The sequence below is a fragment of the Pelophylax lessonae genome, assembly GCF_965119305.1.
Source record: "Pelophylax lessonae genome assembly, chromosome: 3".
Taxonomy (NCBI): Eukaryota; Metazoa; Chordata; class Amphibia; order Anura; family Ranidae; genus Pelophylax; species Pelophylax lessonae.
Genome location: NC_138770.1, coordinates 42,851,992 through 42,871,183, shown reverse-complemented (window position 1 = coordinate 42,871,183; position 19,192 = coordinate 42,851,992). Strand labels below are relative to the sequence as shown.

General features: G+C 43.6%; 2 protein-coding genes and 1 pseudogene across 4 annotated transcripts in view; 2 read left to right on the top strand and 1 right to left on the bottom strand.

The window, feature by feature from the left end:
* The window catches only part of LOC309550704 (uncharacterized protein), a 61,813-nt gene extending 50,796 nt beyond the window's left edge, over positions 1 to 11,017 (top strand). Inside the window, exons 1-6 of one of the 2 annotated variants that reach the window (XM_082251037.1) lie at positions 2,337 to 2,367; positions 4,585 to 4,708; positions 4,823 to 4,920; positions 5,323 to 5,517; positions 5,644 to 5,785; positions 9,282 to 11,017. In XM_082251037.1, coding sequence (XP_082107163.1) covers positions 4,624 to 4,708; positions 4,823 to 4,920; positions 5,323 to 5,517; positions 5,644 to 5,785; positions 9,282 to 10,948 — 2,187 coding nt within the window. In that variant the 5' untranslated portion in view covers positions 2,337 to 2,367; positions 4,585 to 4,623 and the 3' untranslated portion in view covers positions 10,949 to 11,017. Of the gene's footprint in view, positions 1 to 2,336; positions 2,368 to 4,584; positions 4,709 to 4,822; positions 4,921 to 5,322; positions 5,518 to 5,643; positions 5,786 to 9,281 lie in introns of those variants that run through there. The other variant, XM_082251038.1, reaches the window with a different exon arrangement.
* The window catches only part of LOC309550683 (uncharacterized protein), a 3,164,715-nt gene that overhangs the window by 1,005,208 nt on the left and 2,140,315 nt on the right, over positions 1 to 19,192 (bottom strand). The gene's annotated exons all lie outside the window — the stretch shown is intronic.
* The window catches only part of LOC309550793, a 1,525,103-nt pseudogene that overhangs the window by 1,077,149 nt on the left and 428,762 nt on the right, over positions 1 to 19,192 (top strand). The gene's annotated exons all lie outside the window — the stretch shown is intronic.

The window sequence follows — 19,192 nt, the reverse complement described above, 5'->3', positions numbered from 1 at the left end:
CAACGGCACCGGCCCCGCTCAGAGGTGACGAGAGGGGCCGGTGCAGGCGCATTCTGGGAGAAGAGGACGCGGAAGAAGACGCGGAAGAGGATTGTGCTGCATAGTTACTCGTTACAATTATAAAAATTACCACTGCCAGAACAGTAGATGGCAGGTTTCATGAAGCTCAAAACATGTGTATTATCAGCGCATACGAAAATAAAAGCTACTGTATGTATAAATAAAAGCTGCATTTGAAATAATAAAAAACAATATGATGTTCAAACTTTTGATTTCTTTCTTTAATAACTACATAACACAGTACTTGTACTTTTACTTTCAGTACTTGAGTAGCAATTTTTTTTTCAAAACTACTGTTACTTGTACTTTCAGTACTTGAGTAGCAACATTTTTAAAAAAAACTACTTGCAATACTTAAGTACAAAAAATGTTGAATACTTTAGTACTTCTACTCAAGTCACTTTTTGATCGAAACATAGAAACATAGAATGTGTCGGAAGATAAGAACCATTTGGCCCATCTAGTCAATATATCTGAATCTTATAAATAAAATACGAGCACTTCCACTTCTACTCAAGTCACTTTTTGATCGAGCACTTCCACTTCTACTCGTGTAGCGGCCGCACACAGTACCCACAAGGTCCTCTCTAGCCGTATTGACGTCCTCCTGCACCCCTGGGATCTCATACCATCTCTCCCCTCCTTCCACCATCTTTGGGTTTGGATCGTCCTGCTTTCTATAGCATGGGATTCCCACAGCACCCCAGGGAGATACTGGAGACTCCAGGACTGGTTTGGCTTTTATTTTAATTCCATCTCTCACCTATTAAATTTTTATGACATTTTTTCATCAACACTTTCTTGCTAGTATTTTTTCATTTATGGAGAATTTTTACACCGCAGTGCACCATCCCTCCTTCCAACAATTTTGACAGTTTGCACATCATCCCGTGCTAGGGATTTGGCAGCCTGAGTGTAACAGTATTTATTGGTTCCACCTACAACATCACAGCCATTTGGCTTTATGGCCCCTTATGAACTTATCTAAAGTATTAGCGCCTGGATCATTTTTTGTTTGATTTGCACGGTGGGACCCCATACCGTTACTGGGAGTGAGGAAGGGTTAATACACTGGACAGGTGGAGAGGGCATTGGCTATGTATGTTTTTCTTAAATGCAGCTGTGACAGTGTTCAGTCATATGTTCAGATGTACACAGTGCTCAGCACAAAAGTAAAGGTACCCCACATGCAAGGCAAACAACCCATAGCCCAGAAGAACCCACCCCGGGGTAGGCCTCTCATGTAACCCTTGCTTGGTGCCCAATGAGAAGAGAAACATGGACGATGTGACAACCACCAGAGGTGCCCTGTCCTTACAAGTGGTAGGCGTAACGGTCCCTTACATTGGTGACTGATATAGGAGGAGGACCCCCTTATGTCAATGGTCAGTGGGAGAAGGACATACTTACATTGTCATCAATAGGAAGACTGCCCTACTTAAAGATTGTTGATGCCAGCTGTTACTGAGAGACAGAAATTGTTCATTGCTAAAGGAACCTCTAGAAACCTTTGGAGGAACCCTGGCTGAGAAAGGCTGGACTAGGTATTAAAGCGGTAGTATTCCACTTTTTGACACTTTTACCTACAGGTAAGCCTATAATAAGGCTTACCTGTAGGTACAAATAATATCTCCTAAACCGGCACGGTTTAGGAGATATTTACAGTGCATGCAGCCGCTCGTGCGAGCGGCGCATGCGCTCTGAAGGTCCGGGGGACCTTCAATTAAGTTTCCGGGAGCTTGCCGGAAAAATCACTCCCGCGCGCATGCGCGGGAGTGATGTCATCGCGGCTCCGGCCAATCATCGTGCCGGAGCCGTCTCTTCCGGCCAATCAGCGTGCCGGAACCGCCGAACCCGGAAGAGACGATGAGGGACCATGGCAGCCCCCGCAGCGATGTCCGGGGGTCCGTGTCGGGGCTTCGTTTTCAGGTAAGTTACACATAATGGGCTAGTATGCGTTGCATACTAGCTCATTATGCCTTTGTCTTGCAGGTTTTTTATTTTTTATTTTTTTTTTATTGAGTTTACAACCGCTTTAATATATTTCTATCCCCCTCGGTTGGAGTGGAGCTAACCCCATCTATAAGGATATACAGTACATACACTCACAGCACAAGGCCATGTTTAGGATGTTTCTCAGGGGTGCCATTCCTCTGAGCTCCACAAGGTGGTGATCACACTTCTACCCAGACAGGAAGTCTCTATGGAAGACAGGAAGTGATGTCAGGTATAAATAGGAAATTCCGGGTGAGAGGTGAGTTGGGGGGAAGTAGAAAGGAGACATTGCTGGAAGTGGCAGCAGAGGAGGTATTTAATAAGATCTTTTTTTCTAGGTACACCCAGTAGCCCCCCCCCCCCCCCCCCGTCATGTCCGTCCTCTTCCTCCATAGTCACTGTGATGTCTTTTATCTCCAGCAGATGATGATACACACATATATAGTGTGGAAACCTAGATTGACACCTTCAGGGTCAGAACATTTTCCCACTTACGGGGCCGGTACATTCTCTTCATTTTGGAGATGTGTCACCTTTCCCACCAATTAACCTTCTCCCCTCATCCGTCTATACCAGGTATCTCCAAACTATGGCCGTCAGGAACTACAATTCCAATCATGCCTAGTCATGTCTGTGAATGTCAGAGTTTTACAATGCCTCATGGGACGTGTAGTTCCGCAACAGCTGGAGGGTCGAAGATCCCTGTCTATATTAACGGATTATATGACTTTTATTAGTGGCGGGGGATGGTGGGATTTATTTACGGGCATTGGAAAATGTATGTCTTTATTTTATAAAATTCAAATAGGAGGAAAGAGGGAAAAATGTAATTTGTAGTAAATGTCTTCAAAAAATGTTTCCATAATGATCCCAGTCTCAGATATTCATCCTAAAATGTGATGAGTAAAGTCTCCGGAGTACACAGAGATCATAGGAATACGATGTGTCCTGGCAAGGCCCAAAAACAAAGTTTGGTTTAGGAGAGATAGGACGCCCCTGGGAGAAATGATTCTGTGTGTACAGAAACCTCTCAGAGCGCCCCCACAGATCCTTCTCCCAATGTCCCTCCATCCAGAGTCAGAGAATCCTATGACATCACACTGACCTCACAGCTCCTCCTCCCAATGTCCCTCCATCCAGAGTCAGAGAATCCTACGACATCACACTGACCTCACAGATCCTCCTCCCATCCAGAGTCAGAGAATCCTATAAAATCACACTGACCTCACAGCTCCTCCTCCCAATGTCCCTCCATCCAAAGTCAGAGAATCCTATGACATCACACTGACCTCACAGCTCCTCCTCCCAATGTCCTTCCATCCAGAGTCAGAGAATGGTATGACATCACACCGACCTCACAGCTCCTCCTCCCAATGTCCCTCCATCCAGAGTCAGAGAATCCTATGACATCACACTGACCTCACAGCTCCTCCTCCCAATGTCCCTCCATCCAGAGTCAGAGAATGGTATGACATCACACCGACCTCACAGCTCCTCCTCCCAATGTCCCTCCATCCAGAGTCAGAGAATGGTATGACATCACACTGACCTCACAGCTCCTCCTCCCAATGTCCTTCCAACCAGAGTCAGAGAATCCTATAACATCACACTGTCCTCACAGCTCCTCCTCCCAATGTCCCTCCATCCAGAGTCAGAGAATGGTATGACATCACACCGACCTCAGCTCCTCCCCCCAATGGCTTTCCAACCAGAGTCAGAGAATCCTACGACATCACACTGACCTCACAGATCCTCCTCCCAATGTCCCTCCATCCAGAGTCAGAGAATCCTACGACATCACACTGACCTCACAGATCCTCCTCCCAATGTCCCTCCAACCAGAGTCAGAGAATCCTACGACATCACACTGACCTCACAGATCCTCCTCCCAATGTCCCTCCATCCAGAGTCAGAGAATCCTATGACATCACACTGACCTCACAGCTCCTCCTCCCAATGTCCTTCCAACCGGAGTCAGAGAATCCTATAACATCACACTGACCTCACAGCTCCTCCTCCCAATGTCCCTCCATCCAGAGTCAGAGAATCCTATGACATCACACCGACCTCAGCTCCTCCCCCCAATGGCTTTCCAACCAGAGTCAGAGAATCATATGACATCACAGCTGCTCCCTCCCTGCATTTTGTGTAATAATGTCAGAATGCCTTTGAAAAGCTTTTAACATGCGTAGTAGGGGGCCCTATGTAGGTAAATTGTACCTCAGCTTGATGTGGAACTTTAATAGAATGAAGACCTGAACAGGGAGGTGAGGAGGATTCTGGGAATATCATTTATTTTACTATACTTGCTCAAATATAGAGTTTTCCTCCTGTGAAGTCTGGAGATCATATGACCGTCACATCATCAAAGGAAATAAAAAAAAAAGTAAAAGTAAGATTCTAGAAGTCGCCAGCAAGATTACTGAGCTTCTGACCAGGAGAGGTGAGCGGTGCTGGGAATTCTGGGACATTATCCAGTAATAGACAAGGGATGTGTCTGGATGGTGACTGTATCATTGTGTGTGTCAGGTTCCTATAAGGTGTCAGGATGTCACTGTCTATTTCTCCATGGAGGAGTGGGAGTATTTAGAAGGACACAAGGATCTCTACAAGGACGCCATGATGGAGAATCAGCCGCCCCTCACATCACCGGGTAAGAGGAGACGTTATTGTAAAGGAGAGAGCAGTACGGAGGATCCACCTAGATCCCCCATCATCTGATAAACACATAGAAACAATGTATTCAGTGTGTGTGTGTTTCCTACAGATGGATCCAGTAATGGGAACCCACCAGAGAGATGTCCCCGTCCTCTGTATTCCCGGGATTCCACACAGGAAGGTCACACCATCCCTCACCATCATCAGGTAGATGAGGAACAATCACTGATAGTATCATTATGATCTGTACATTATCTGCATTGTTACCATTGATGTCATTTTTATTATATATTCAGAGTGGAAACCTGAGCGATTCTAAAGTTGAAGTTGAAGTTAAAGAAGAGATAAAGGAGGAGGATGATGAGGATGGGGTAATGGAGAAGTCAGAGTCTCTAAAAGGACACAAAGATCTGTACCAGGACAACATGGTGGAGTCATCCAGCTACAGGAACCCACCAGAGAGATGTTTCCGTCCTCTGTATTCCCGGGATTCCACACAGGAAGATCACACCATCCCTCACCATCATCAGGTAGATGAGTAGCAGTTACTGGTAGACATGATTTTTACACAGTATGTTTGCCACAAAGAATGTTTTATTACATGTTTAGAGTGGAAACCTCTGGGATGATAATATTGTTGGTAAAGAGGAGGATGAGGAGTATGGAGTGATGGAGGAGTTTTTAGAAGGACACGCGGATATGATGGAGCCACTTAATCCCAGGAACCCACCAGAGAGATGTCCCCGTCCTCTGTATTCTCAGGATTCCACACAGGAAGGTCACACCATCCCTCACCATTACAAGGTTGGTGAGACAGAGCATCTAGAATATGGACTTTTGGAGACAATGTGTGGATTATTTATGTGATGTCACAATATTAAAGCCTATATCTTATAATAAATTATATTTTATCTCATTTTCTTTGTTTAGTGGGAAGATCTGATAGATATAAAAGTTGAGGTTAAATCCGAAGAAGAAGAGAAGTATGTGAGGGATGATCAGCAGTCTATGGAGGAGGATGGAATAACGGGGACATTTATAGAGGAGGACACTCCTACAGAGATCAGCACAGGTGGGTCATTAACACTAAATACATTCCTCCACCCATACTGCTCACTGATTGGTCCAGAATAGGGTGGGGACTCGGTGATATCAGCCTGTAATCCCCTGGTCCCTTTCCCGAGCTGTGTTCCCTGTCCTGTATTCCTGTATTTCTCTCAGATTATCTTCCTTCTCTGTGCTGCAGATACAATTTATGTATCTTGACTGGATTTATGGAGATTCTGGGGTTCAGCTGGCAGCAAAATTATGACTTTTACCATAGGAGTTGCTTTCTAGATACCTGGGGCATGTGCTTTGGGTCTCCTTCCCCATCCGGGTCTAGCAAGATCCCTGACAGAGCAATTCTCCCAGGATTACTGTTACTTGTTTGCTGGATGCAGGGATATGTCTGTATAGTCCCCGATGCAAATCATTGAGCTCAGCCTCAGTTAAGAAAACATGTAAACTACCAACGAATACTGAACACAAATATTGTAAGTCCTGACTATTACACTAGATAATTTATATTGCTTATAATGTAGTCCTGACCTCTGCTATATTAGCTCTATGCTACACATTTCTTACTCCTGTACTATATACTCTATATTATACATTGCATAATTCTGATACTATAAAATCCTAACTATTGTATCTAATACAATATGTTGTTCATTACATAGTCCTGACCTCTGCTTTCTATCCTCTACCCAGTGGCGTATCATCCATAGGTGCAGGGTGTTCACTGCACACGGGTGGGGGGGCGCCAAGATGGGGGAGCAGAGCAGTAACATGCACTTTCACCTGTGTAGAGGGATCCCCTGCGCACCTGACCAATGGCACAGCGAACAGGGGGGAGGCCGGTCCCAGATAGAAGATAGGAGCGGAGCGCTCCATAACTAATGAGAAGTGCTCCTCATTTAAGCAGTGGGGAGCCCAGCCCGCAGGTGGACGGCTGGATGATCAATTCAGACTGCCCACCCTGCCACCTGGACAGAGCGGGGTCAGACAGGAGGCAGCTGGGTGGAGGGAGCCAGGCGTTGGAGGTGAGCAGAGGGCACATTCTTTGAAGTGGCAGGATGTGGATCAGCTCTCTCGCTGAGAAAAGATCAGGCTGGGAAAAGACAGGCCGAAGGAGCGCTACAGCTGTCAGAGCTGGATACCTACCTGAAACACTCTGCCTCCACCTCCATCCCCAGGGTGACCTCACATCCCTGGCTTAAGACCACCTCTTCACCCCCCTCCCCCCCATGCTCACCCCCCTAACAGGGACTGCACAAGCCCTACCACCCGCCGCTGCCTGGTGACCTGATGCTGGAGAGGTTCTCCTCTGTCCTGTCTCTCTGCCTCTCTTCGATGACACTGCCCCTCTCCTGTCCTATTGCCCCCCCTCCTGTCTCTGTCACCCTCCTATGACACTGCTCCCCACCTTTCCTACTGCCCCCCCCCCCCCCCCGCTGTGAAACTGCCCCCTCCTGTCCCTATGCCCACCTCCTGTAACACTGCCTCCCTCCTGTCATGCTGCCCCTCTACTGTCCTGCTGCTCCCCTCCTGTGACATTACCCCATTTCCTTTCCCGATGACCCCCTCCTGTGATGTTGCCCCCATCCTGTGATGCTGCCTCCTTCCTGTCCTGCTGTTCCCATCCTGTCCTGCTTTCCCACCACCTGTCCCTCTGCCCACCTCCTAGGACGCTGCCCTCCTCCTGTCCCGCCGCCCAGCTCCTGTGATGCTGTCCCTCTGCCCACCTCCTGTGGCGCTGCCTCCCATCTGTTCCTCTGCCTACTTCCTGTAATGCTGCTCCCCTCCTGTAAGGCTGCCCCCTCCTTTCCTGCTACTCCCCTCCTGTAATGCAGCCCCCCTCCTGTCCCTCTTCCCACCTCCTGTATCACTGCCCCCCTCCTTTCCCGCTGCCCTCCTCCTGTCCTGCTGTTCCCCTCCTGTAAGGCTCCCCCCCTCCTTTCCTGCTACTCCCCTCCTGTCCTGCCGCCCAGCTCCTATGATGCTGTCCCTCTGCCCACCTCCTGTGATGCTGTCCCTCTGCCCACCAACTGTGGCCCTGCCTTCCATCTGCCCACCTCCTGTGATGCTGCCCCCCTCCTGTCCTTTGGCCCACTTCCTGTGATGCTGCTCCCCTCCTTTACTGCTACTCCCCTCCTGTAAAGCTGCTCCCCTCCTGTCCCTCTGCCCACTTCCTATGACACTGCCCCCCTCCTGTGACACTTTCCCCTTCCTATCTCTCTGCCCACCTCCTGTGACGCTGCCCCCCTCCTGTAATGCTGCCCCCCATCTGTCCCCCGGCCCCCTTGTTTTCCTCTACTCATCTCCTGTGACACTGTCCCCCAGTTGACCCCGAGACCAATTGGCTGTGGGCTGCCAGGTTGACTTGTGTCTTGTGTTTTTACCCCGGGCAGTGCAGAGTCTACTCAGGGTGCTGGTGGTGACGTCTGTATGAGTAGTGCAGGGATGGAGGAGGATCCATGTGCACGAGTAGTCCGCGGATCCAGTGAGTGAGATGATGGGGAGGATCTGTCCCTATTTAACATTACCACATTCTGCACTATGTAAGTCATCTTAGACTCTACCACACCCCCTTTAAGCCATGCCCAATATTAAGCACAATGTAAACCACGCCCACCTTTTGCCCTGGTGCGCTTCGAGCTCCGCATTTTAATTTTCCTTAAACTCTAGGGCCAACTTTTGATCTTGCACACGGGCCCACTGATTTCAGGATACGCCCCTGCCTCTATCCACTGCTATTTATAAACATAGTGGGGGGAATTGACTAAGACTGGATCAGCCAGGATCTGGAGCATATGTGTATGGTAACCAATCAGCATCTATCTTCAGCTTGTTTAGTTAAGCTTTGAAAATGAAGGATAGATTCTGATTAGTTGCAATTCCCAGCTGCTGCACTCTTAGTATATCCTCCTCAATTTGTATTCTCTTTTGTTGCACCCATTTTCTACCAGCTGGACATTTTATATCTGACTATTTGATTGGAGGACAGACTTTTGCATGTTGATAATAATGTGATAACATTCTCAAACTTTGGGACCTTAAACAGAAAGTGATAAATGGGGGAGGAGCCAATAACCCAATGATGGTGGTCTTCAGGATCAGTCCAGTCTTTATCTTGGTTGTTCTCCCCCCATCCTCACTCTCTGACCTCTGGTGGGGCTCAGCCCTGCTGTTATTCATGACTAAATCATGGACTAAATAAGGAAGTGCAGGACTTCTTGTGTTGGGAAGATGGCAATGAGTGATAGAGGGGGTGGGGACACTCGTCCTATAATCCCCTCATCACTGTCACTCCTATAAAAGACAGTTCTCGTTGTTTCCTCACTCTCTGACTAATGTCCATGAATAAAGAAATGAACTGGTAGGAGATCAGAGGACCCATTTACTAGTTACCTTGAGGGTGGAATTGTAAGATCCTCAGAGACAAAGTTGCCTGATGTGGGCGGAGTCCTGGTTTAGGGAAACCAATCTGCTGATGTCTAGTAATAATCTTTTTATTTCTATTTTAGTAGATGGACGGGAGATGAGGAAAACCTCAGAGGATTGTCTCACTTTGTCTCCAGACTGTAAAGTAGAAGATGAGGACATCACACAGTATAGTCCAGGAGAAAACCCGGCTACCTCAAATGTCCATCTGGCACCACACAGTGTAGATGGACCATCGTATTCCTCTTATCCTGAAGAACCTCAGACTGTGAGGGACGGTGCAGTCCTTCCAACAGATAAGAGGTTTTCCTGTATTGAGTGCGGGAAAGGTTTCTTTTTTGAATCTGATCTCAATGAGCATAAAAGATCTCACACAGGTGAGGGGCCACATACATGTCCTGAGTGTGGGAAATGTTTTTCAAAGAAGTCCCAGCTTTCCACACATCGTAGAACTCACACGGGGGAGAAAAACTATTCTTGTTTAGAGTGCGGGAAATGTTTTTCATGTAAGACACATCTTTACACACATCAAAGATCTCACATGAGGGAGAAGGCACATTCCTGCCCTGAGTGCGGGAAATGTTTTTCAAAGAAGTCCCAGCTTTCCATACATCGTAGAACTCACACAGGGGAAAAGCCATTTTCCTGTGCAGAGTGCGGGAAATATTTTTCATTGAAGTCCTCTCTTCTTAATCATCAGAGATTGCACACAGGTGAGAAGCTGTATTCCTGTTCTGAGTGCAGAAAATGTTTTGTAAAAAAATCACAACTTGTCATACATCAGAGATCTCACACAGGGGAAAAACCATATCTCTGCTCTGAGTGCGGAAAATGTTTTGTAAAAAAATCAGAACTTGTCATACATCAGAGGTCTCACACAGGGGAAAAACCATATCTCTGCTCTGAGTGTGGGAAATGTTTTTCAAGAAAGTTCAATCTTTACGGACATCAGAGATCTCACACAGGTGAGAAGCCATATTCTTGTTCTTATTGCGGGAAATGTTTTGTACAAAGATCAGAACTTGTCAAACACCAGAGATCTCACACAGGGGAGAAGCCATTTTCCTGTCCTGAGTGCGGTAAATGTTTTTCACAGAAGTCCCATCTTCACACACATCAGAGATTGCACACGGATGAGAAGCCTTATTCCTGTTCTGAGTGCGAGAAATGTTTTTCACGGAAGTGCAATCTTGACAGACATCAGAGATTGCACACAGGAGAGAAGCCGTACTCCTGTCCTGAATGTGGGAAGTGTTTTGTACAGAAATCAAAACTCGTCAGACATCAGAAGTCTCACCTAGAGGCAAAATTGTATTCCTGCCCTGAGTGCGGGAAATGTTTTTTAGATCAGTCTAATCTTAATCATCATCAGAGATTGCACACAGGTGAGAATGTGTATTCCTGTTCTGAGTGCGGGAAATGTTTTGTACACAAATCAGTACTTGTTACACATCAGAGGTGTCACACAGGGGAGAAGCCGTATTCCTGTCCTGAATGTGGGAAATGTTTTCCACATAAGTGCAATCTTAAGAAACATCAGAAGTTGCACACAAGTGAGAGAGTTGATCCCTGTTCTGAGTGCGGAAAATGTTTTGTACGAAAATCCGAGCTTGTCACACATCAAAGATTGCACACAGGGGAAAAACTGTATTCCTGTCCTGAGTGCGAGAAATGTTTTTCACGGAAGTCCAATCTTTGCAGACACCAGAGATTGCACACAGGGGAGAAGCCACTTTCCTGCTCCGAGTGAGGGAATTGTTACTCGGTAAAGTCCTGTCTTCCTGTACATCAGAGATCTCACACAACCCTCAAGGTATATTAGTGCCTTGAGTGCAGGAAATGTCTTCTATATGAATTTTTCTGGACATCATTGGTCCCATGTGGAGAAGAAGCACACCTTGATATACACCCCAGATATAATCCATGGCTGATCTTCATCATGTAAGAAACAGTTCATAAGGAGATCCGAGATCACCAAAGACATGGATGAAGTGTTGGCTGAGTAAATTTTATGGTGTAGGCTTTCACAAACACTTAAAGGTCTAATTAAAAAAAAAAATTAAAAAAAATTAAAAAGAAATGTGACCAGCCATGATGAATGTTGGCCATATTTTTTTTTATACAATGATGTCCTATGATCTTTGGCTCCATATAATGGCCATATCTTGGATCTGCCGGGTATAGTAGATTCCCTTAGAAGTAATACAACTGTCCTAGCTGTGTGCATGTCTATTGAGTGGTTCTACGCCTCTTCTTGGGTCTCTGGCTAAATCCTGCCAATTTAGTCATTCCTGTATGGGGTGTGTAACGGATCAACCGGCACCCCGACTGGGTACCTCAGTTGACGGATGCTCCTAGTGCTTCCCGAGGGCTCCAAGCACTCCACCAAACACCATAACCACCTCAGACCCCACGAACCGCCGCTGCAAAGGTTGGGGTCTCTCCGTCCCCTACCCACCCTGGACCTATGACAAGGCTCCAGGTTCCCGTGGGTGAACCTCTCTTTCCCCAGAGTGAAGCAGGAACAAGCTCTTACAAGAGCTTTGTGATTATCCAAGGGAGTATGAAGAGCATAGCAATCCCTAGCATATTCCCTCAAACATGAGTTGAGACTTCATGAAGAGGTAAAAACGCATGCACAAAGAGATATACACTGTGGGACAATCCCACCTCCCCCTTAGCAGCCAATCCACATACACATACAGTATACATCCCATAATAAGTTTATCTTAAGGCAGACAGAAACAATAGAACAAAGGAATACAGGCACTTACCAATAACAGACCCCACCCCATCTCACTATCTAGCAATCTGAAAAGTCAAACCATTCATCTTCCTACATTTCCTAAGAGATATTGCTGACACATATTACTGTCCCATCTGAAGCAATTCAAACCATTAATTATCTGTCTTTCACTCCCAGTGACGGTGAAAACCGTCACAGGGTGTTTCTGTGCTCTCCCCCCGGGGACCCCAGAGATGGAAGCTTATCCCCTGGATGGGTTTTTTCCTGAGAAGAAAGGTCTGACTCCAAGTATATTGTCCCTGAAGTCTCCTGAAGAAGCAGGTACATCCCATGAAACGCATAGAGCCATAAAGGGATGCATATAAGGACCCCATTTATACATTGTAACAATCGTATCATGTATAACACTGGTGTCTTGAAGGAGGTCCTTTGCAGAAATCAGGGATCTAAATTTGATGTTAACATTGCCTTGATATGCTTTTAATGTACATTTCTATATGCGAATAAACTTTGTTATATGGAATTTTAGTCTGTTCGTCTTTCAGCACCTTAAAAATCCACATTGTCCATTGATTACTATTGCGAACCTGCTGCGTCCTTACCAACCACTGATGTCATCAGGCCCATTCACTTACATGGCTGGGAAGTCACGACTACGTAAGCAAACAGGCGGGGAAAGGAACAGGTTAAAAACTGTAATTGATTATTATGTCACATTGCCATACTTGGGTTATGATGTCACCACTATCCAACTGTCAATGAATGCTAAGAAAGCAGCGACTGCTTGCACCCAACACATCCTTTAAAATGACTGACGTCACCTGTTTTAGTCATTTACATGTCTGGGAATCAATTATTCTCTGATCAATCTCATGGTTTGGATAGCCTTTCTCCTTTTGATTGTTTCCAGGTCACCAGGTGAACATGAATTTGAGTTCTAATATCTCCCCTGTTTTCTGCAGACAGATATACATTTGCTGATGCCTTATGTTGTTCAGATTCCTTTTGTTCCCAAATAGGAGCCCATACATTCTGCTGTTTCAATTTTTTAACCTGTAGTAAATGATCTTGGCAAAATTCCTCCCTCGTGTTTAGGGCATGTGGTCTGGTTTGGTCCCAGGGGTGGGGGGTGCACGGTCGTCCTCCTCTTTTTTTGACCAGACAGGTTTCAGTCTTGGATAAGGTCTGTTTTACACCTATGCATTTTTTAGTGCGTTTTCAGTTTTGCAGAAACACTCTACAGTTCATTAGTCCACATGGTTTCCTATGGGTCATGTTCACATCTGTGCATTTTATGGAAAGGGCCAGAGACCAGCAGGTTGTGTTTTTGCTTCCATATACAGTGCCTTGCGAAAGTATTCGGCCCCCTTGAACTTTTCGACCTTTTGCCACATTTCACGCTTCAAACATAAAGATATAAAACTGTAATTTTTTGTGAAGAATCAACAACAAGTGGCACACAATCATGAAGTGGAAATTTATTGGATATTTCAAACTTTGTTAACAAATAAAAAACTGAAAAATTGGGCATACAAAATTATTCAGCCCCTTTACTTTCAGTGCAGCAAACTCTCTCCAGAAGTTCAGTAAGGATCTCTGAATGATCCAATGTTGACCTAAAGGACTAATGATGATGAATAGAATCCACTTGTGTGTAATCAAGTCTCCGTATAAATGCACCTGCACTGTGATAGTCTCAGAGGTCCGTTTAAAGTTCAGAGAGCATCATGAAGAACAAGGAACACACCAGGCAGGTCCGAGATACTGTTGTGGAGAAGTTTAAAGCCGGATTTGGATACAAAAAGATTTCCCAAGCTTTAACATCCAAAGGAGCAATGTGCAAGCGATAATATTGAAATGGAAGGAGTATCAGACCACTGCAAATCTACGAAGACCTGGCTGTCCCTCTAAACTTTCAGCTCATACAAGGAGAAGACTGATCAGAGATGCAGCCAAGAGGCCCATGATCACTGTGGATGAACTGCAGAGATCTACAGCTGAGGTGGGAGACTCTGTCCATAGGACAACAATCAGTCGTATACTGCACAAATTTGGCATTTATGGAAGAGTGGCAAGAAGAAAGCCATTTCTTAAAGATATCCATAAAAAGTGTTGTTTAAAGTTTGCCACAAGCCACCTGGGAGACACACCAAACATGTGGAAGAAGGTGCTCTGGTCAGATGAAACCAAAATCGAACTTTTTGGCAACAATGCAAAACGTTATGTTTGGCGTAAAAGCAACACAACTCATCACCCTGAACACACCATCCCCACTGTCAAACATGGTGGTGGCAGCATCATGGTTTGGGCCTGCTTTTCTTCAGCAGGGACAGGGAAGATGGTTAAAATTGATGGGAAGATGGATGGAGCCAAATACAGGACCATTCTGGAAAAAAACCTGATGCAGTCTGCAAAAGACCTGAGACTGGGACGGAGATTTGTCTTCCAACAAGACAATGATCCAAAACCTAAAGCAAAATCTACAATGGAATGGTTCACAAATAAACATATCCAGGTGTTAGAATGGCCAAGTCAAAGTCCAGACCTGAATCCATTTGAGAATCTGTGGAAAGAACTGAAAACTGCTGTTCACAAACGCTCTCCATCCAACCTCACTGAGCTCAAGCTGTTTTGCAAGGAGGAATGGGCAAAAATTTCAGTCTCTTGATGTGCAAAACTGATAGAGACATACCCCAAGCGACTTACAGCTGTAATCGCAGCAAAAGGTGGCGCTCCAAAGTATAAACTTAAGGGAGCTGAATAATTTTGCACGCCCAATTTTTCCGTTTTTTATTTGTTAAAGTTTGAAATATCCAATAAACTTCGTTCCACTTCATGATTGTGTCCCACTTGTTGTTTATTCTTCACAAAAAATTACAGTTTTATATCTTTATGTTTGAAGCCTGACATGTGGCAAAACGTAGCAAAGTTCAAGGGGGCCGAATACTTTCGCAAGGCACTGTACTTCAATATATCAAACGTGTGTTGAAAAATACAACCTGCAAAGGTGTGAAGCAAGTGTTAGGGCTTGTTATGAATTTTGGGGGGGGACCACACTTTTCTGTCTTGGTTTTTTTTTTTGCATGGGGTTACCCTTTAAAATCCATACTAAACCCAAAGGATGTTGGTAGCAATTAGGGATGATCGAACTTTTGCAAAGTTCGGTTCGGCCAGAACATCCGAACTTCCCGAAAGTTCGGCCCGGTATTTCAGAACCCCATTGAAATCAATGGGACCCGAACTTCGGTAATCAAAAAACACAATTTTTAAGCCCTAAAACCCAATAAATGCCCCTAAAAAGTGCCTAGGGTTCTGGGTCATGCCCCATTAACTATTAATCACACAAAAAAAGTTCTTAAAAATTGTCATTTTTGATAAAAAAGCCAATTATTGAAAAAAAAAAAAAAGAGAGAGATTTTTTTGACTTTGGATTTAGTATCTGGGGGGTCTAAAAAGTGTACATGTGAAGTTTCAGCTCTGTAGCATGTCCAGAACCATGAAAAAAAAAAAGATAATTTTTCAGTAGAACAGGGATGTGGGACCCTCCTTTAACACCTATATGATCTTTTTTTCTGGTTCTGGACATGCTACAGAGCTGAAACTTCACAGGTACACCCTTTAGACCCCCCAGACACTAAATCACACAAAAAAAGTTCTTAAAAATTGTCATTTTTGATAAAAAAAAGCCAATTATTGAAAAATTAAAAAAAAAGAGAGATTTTTTGATTTTTACTTTGGATTTAGTATCTGGGGGGACTAAAAAGTTTACATGTGAAGTTTCAGCTCTGTAGCATGTCCAGAACCATAAAAAAAAAGATTGTTTGTATTAGAAAACTTTCAGCTCAGGGGGTTGGCTTCGCTGCTGTAACACCTTGCCGGTTTAATAGAAGGCATTTTTCTGGGTTCTTTGCAGTCAGGAAAAACATCTGAACTTGTGTATAGTGGTACTGTGCACAAGTTCTGATGTTTTGCCTGCCTCCAAAAACCCCCAAAAAATGCCAGCAAAAACACACCTGGGCATTTTTTTTTTGGACGCTAGCATTTTTTTTGGCATTTTTTGGGCTTCTTTTGAGGCAGGCAAAACATCTGAACTTGTGTATAGTGGTATATATACACACATAATTATATGTATATAGACACCTAACCATATATAGGTGTGATAGTAGCAGAAATATATTACTGTAAATGATTTTATTAGCGCAAGCATATATTTGTGCTACTATATATGTCTAGGTGTGTATATAAATATATGGATGTGTGTATATACACCACTATACACAAGTTCAGATGTTTTGCCTGCCTCCAAAACCCCCCAAAAAATGCCAAAAAAAAAAGCTAGCGTCAAAAAAAAATGCCCAGCTGTGTTTTTGCTGGCATTTTTAGGGTTTTATCACTGGTCCAACGGTCATCAAATACATTCTATTTAGTAATCATAAAATATATTTATCCTTGGCTTTAAAGTGAGCAAGAAGGTACGTACTCATTGTTATATTCCTAGTTCTGCAAACAGCTTGTTTACAGACCTCCAACAGAGTGAGAAAAACACAGGATGTCTTAAGTTCTTCTAAGTTACGTCGGTAAACAGACTCCGGCTAGTAGTAAAAACCTGGATTTCCACCTAAAATTTCTCACCACTGAAAAATACATATGTACTGTATACATCTCAAACACCATTTAAAATTTGTGGACACTATACAACAGAGATTCCACTAGGAATCTTAACATAAATATGGATGTACAACCTCCATGGTCCATAATATGATAAGAGGGAATTATTAAGTTTTTGTTTATGTATTTATGATAATTTAAAAGGAACCGTACCATCTCCGCATTTATATATGAGAGTGTATGATTATAGGACTACAACCTCATGTATCATATCCCTGAAATGGATTCAAGTCATGATTTTGAGAAAGGAGAAAACTTTGGGACTTTATATGAGACTCGTGACCAACTGAGTCTCAATCCCTGATGCATAATAGCGAAAACACAACAAACACAAAGGGTGGGACTTTAAATGAAGTAATCCTAGCTAATACTCATTTAATTTTGGTCTACGGTTCTCCACTATATATTTATTTTCCCACTCTATATCCTCTATGTTTATCCTTATTCACTGCTGGTGATCTATGATATTATTACCTTCATTTCACCGTTTCACCGATGTATAGACAACCACCACTTGTAATTATGTGGTCGTTTTATCTACCATCACAATATTTTATGGTTCACCTTCCACCTCTCCTTGGTTTATGTGCTTTTGGTTCTCTGGATCTCAACTATTGATATACTCTCCCAATAATCCATAATGCCATTGTAATATGCATATATTTTACCATTATCATTACTATTTTTATAGATTTACAAATTGTATGCCAGTGGAGAGTTTTTGAGATCCATATACGGAGATCCTTACCACATCATCTTTCTTATATACCTGCCTGGCGCATGTGAGCTTTGCTCCCTCAGTGCCCGAGATGGATCTACCCCCGGATGACATATGACCCCTGATACAATTATTACCTGATTGTAAGCCACATCTATGATATTTGTTTGAGGTGGATGTATTTGTTGGTTACACTGATAATTATAGTTTGTACTTATATCTTTTTTAGATATTTTGAACTATGTATACTACTGACGAAGTGAATCCTCACGAAACGCGTTGAGTCAAGCATAGGCATATTCATCTATTATAATTTTACATTACATACCTTTGTTTACATGACCTTATTGTATGTCTGCTATGTATTAGAATGTACCAGGTTTATTATGTACCTTTTTATATTACTGTTCTGGACCATTTACATCCTTACGTGTATCACTTATGTTTATCCCATTACCATGGGTTCACATACTTTTGGGTACATTTTGGATCTACTGTTAACTGGTCTTCAGAATTTTAATAAAATTATGAATTATTACCCCTCTGGTCCTTTCTATGACGAATTCAGACTTGTATAAAGTACTCAAAATTTCTACTTGAGTAAAAGTACAAGTGCTCGATCAAAAAGTGACTTGAGTAGAAGTGGAAGTGCTCGCAGAAAAAGTTACTTAAAGCGGTTGTAAACCCTATAAAAAAAAAACCTGCAAGACAAATGCATAATGAGCTAGTATGCATCGCATACTAGCCCATTATGTTTAACTTACCTTAAAACGAAGCCCCGACACGGACCCCCGGACATCGATGCGGGCGCTGCCATGATCCCTCGTCGTCTATTCCGGGTTCGGCGGCTCCGGCGCGCTGATTGGCCGGAAGAGACGGCTCCAGCGCGCTGATTGGCCGGAGCCGCGCATGCGCGCGGGAGTGATTTTTCCGGCAAGCTCCCGGCAACTTAATTGAAGGTCCCCCCGGACCTTCAGAGCGCATGCGCCGCTCGCGCGAGCGGCTGCATGCACTGTAAATATCTCCTAAACCGTGCCGGTTTAGGAGATATTATTTGTACCTACAGGTAAGCCTTATTATAGGCTTACCTGTAGGTAAAAGTGTCAAAAAGCGGGATACAACCGCTTTAAGTAGAAGTACTAAAGTATTCAACATTTTTTTTACTTAAGTATTGCAAGTAGTTTTTTCAAAAGATTTGCTACTTAAGTACTAAAAGTAAAAAGTACCAGTAGTTTTGAAAAAAAATTTCTACTCAAGTACTGAAAGTAGAAGTACAAGTACTCTGTTATGTAGTTATTAAAGAAAGAAGTCAAACGTTTGAACATCATATTGTTTTTTATTATTTCAAATGATTTATTCAAATGATTAACCTGTGTTTGTTAGTAGTTTCTTGATGCACTTTAAGCGCTGTAGCACCATTTATTTGTTTGTTTCATATTTTCTTTTTATTGGAAAGATTTGGTATAGCAGCTTTTATTATACACAGCCTTTATTTTCGTATGCGCTGATTTACAAATGGCATTATACGCATTTTTTTGAGCTTTATGCAACCTGCCATCTACTGTTCTGGCAGTGGTAATTTTTTTAAAAGTAACGAGTAACTATGCAGCACAAAAAAAAAAATACTTGAGTAGAAGTATCGAAATCATCGAAAAAATGTAGTGAAGTAAAAGTGGAAGTAGGAGAAAAAAATTCTACTCTAGGAAAGTACAGATACCGCATTTCGGTACTTAAGTACAGTACTTAAGTAGTTCTACTTCGTTACTATACATCTCTGGACAAATTTACCATGTTATTCAGCTGGTCACACTTCATTTAAAGTCCCACCCTTTGTGTTTGTTGTGTTTTCGCTATTAAGTCAT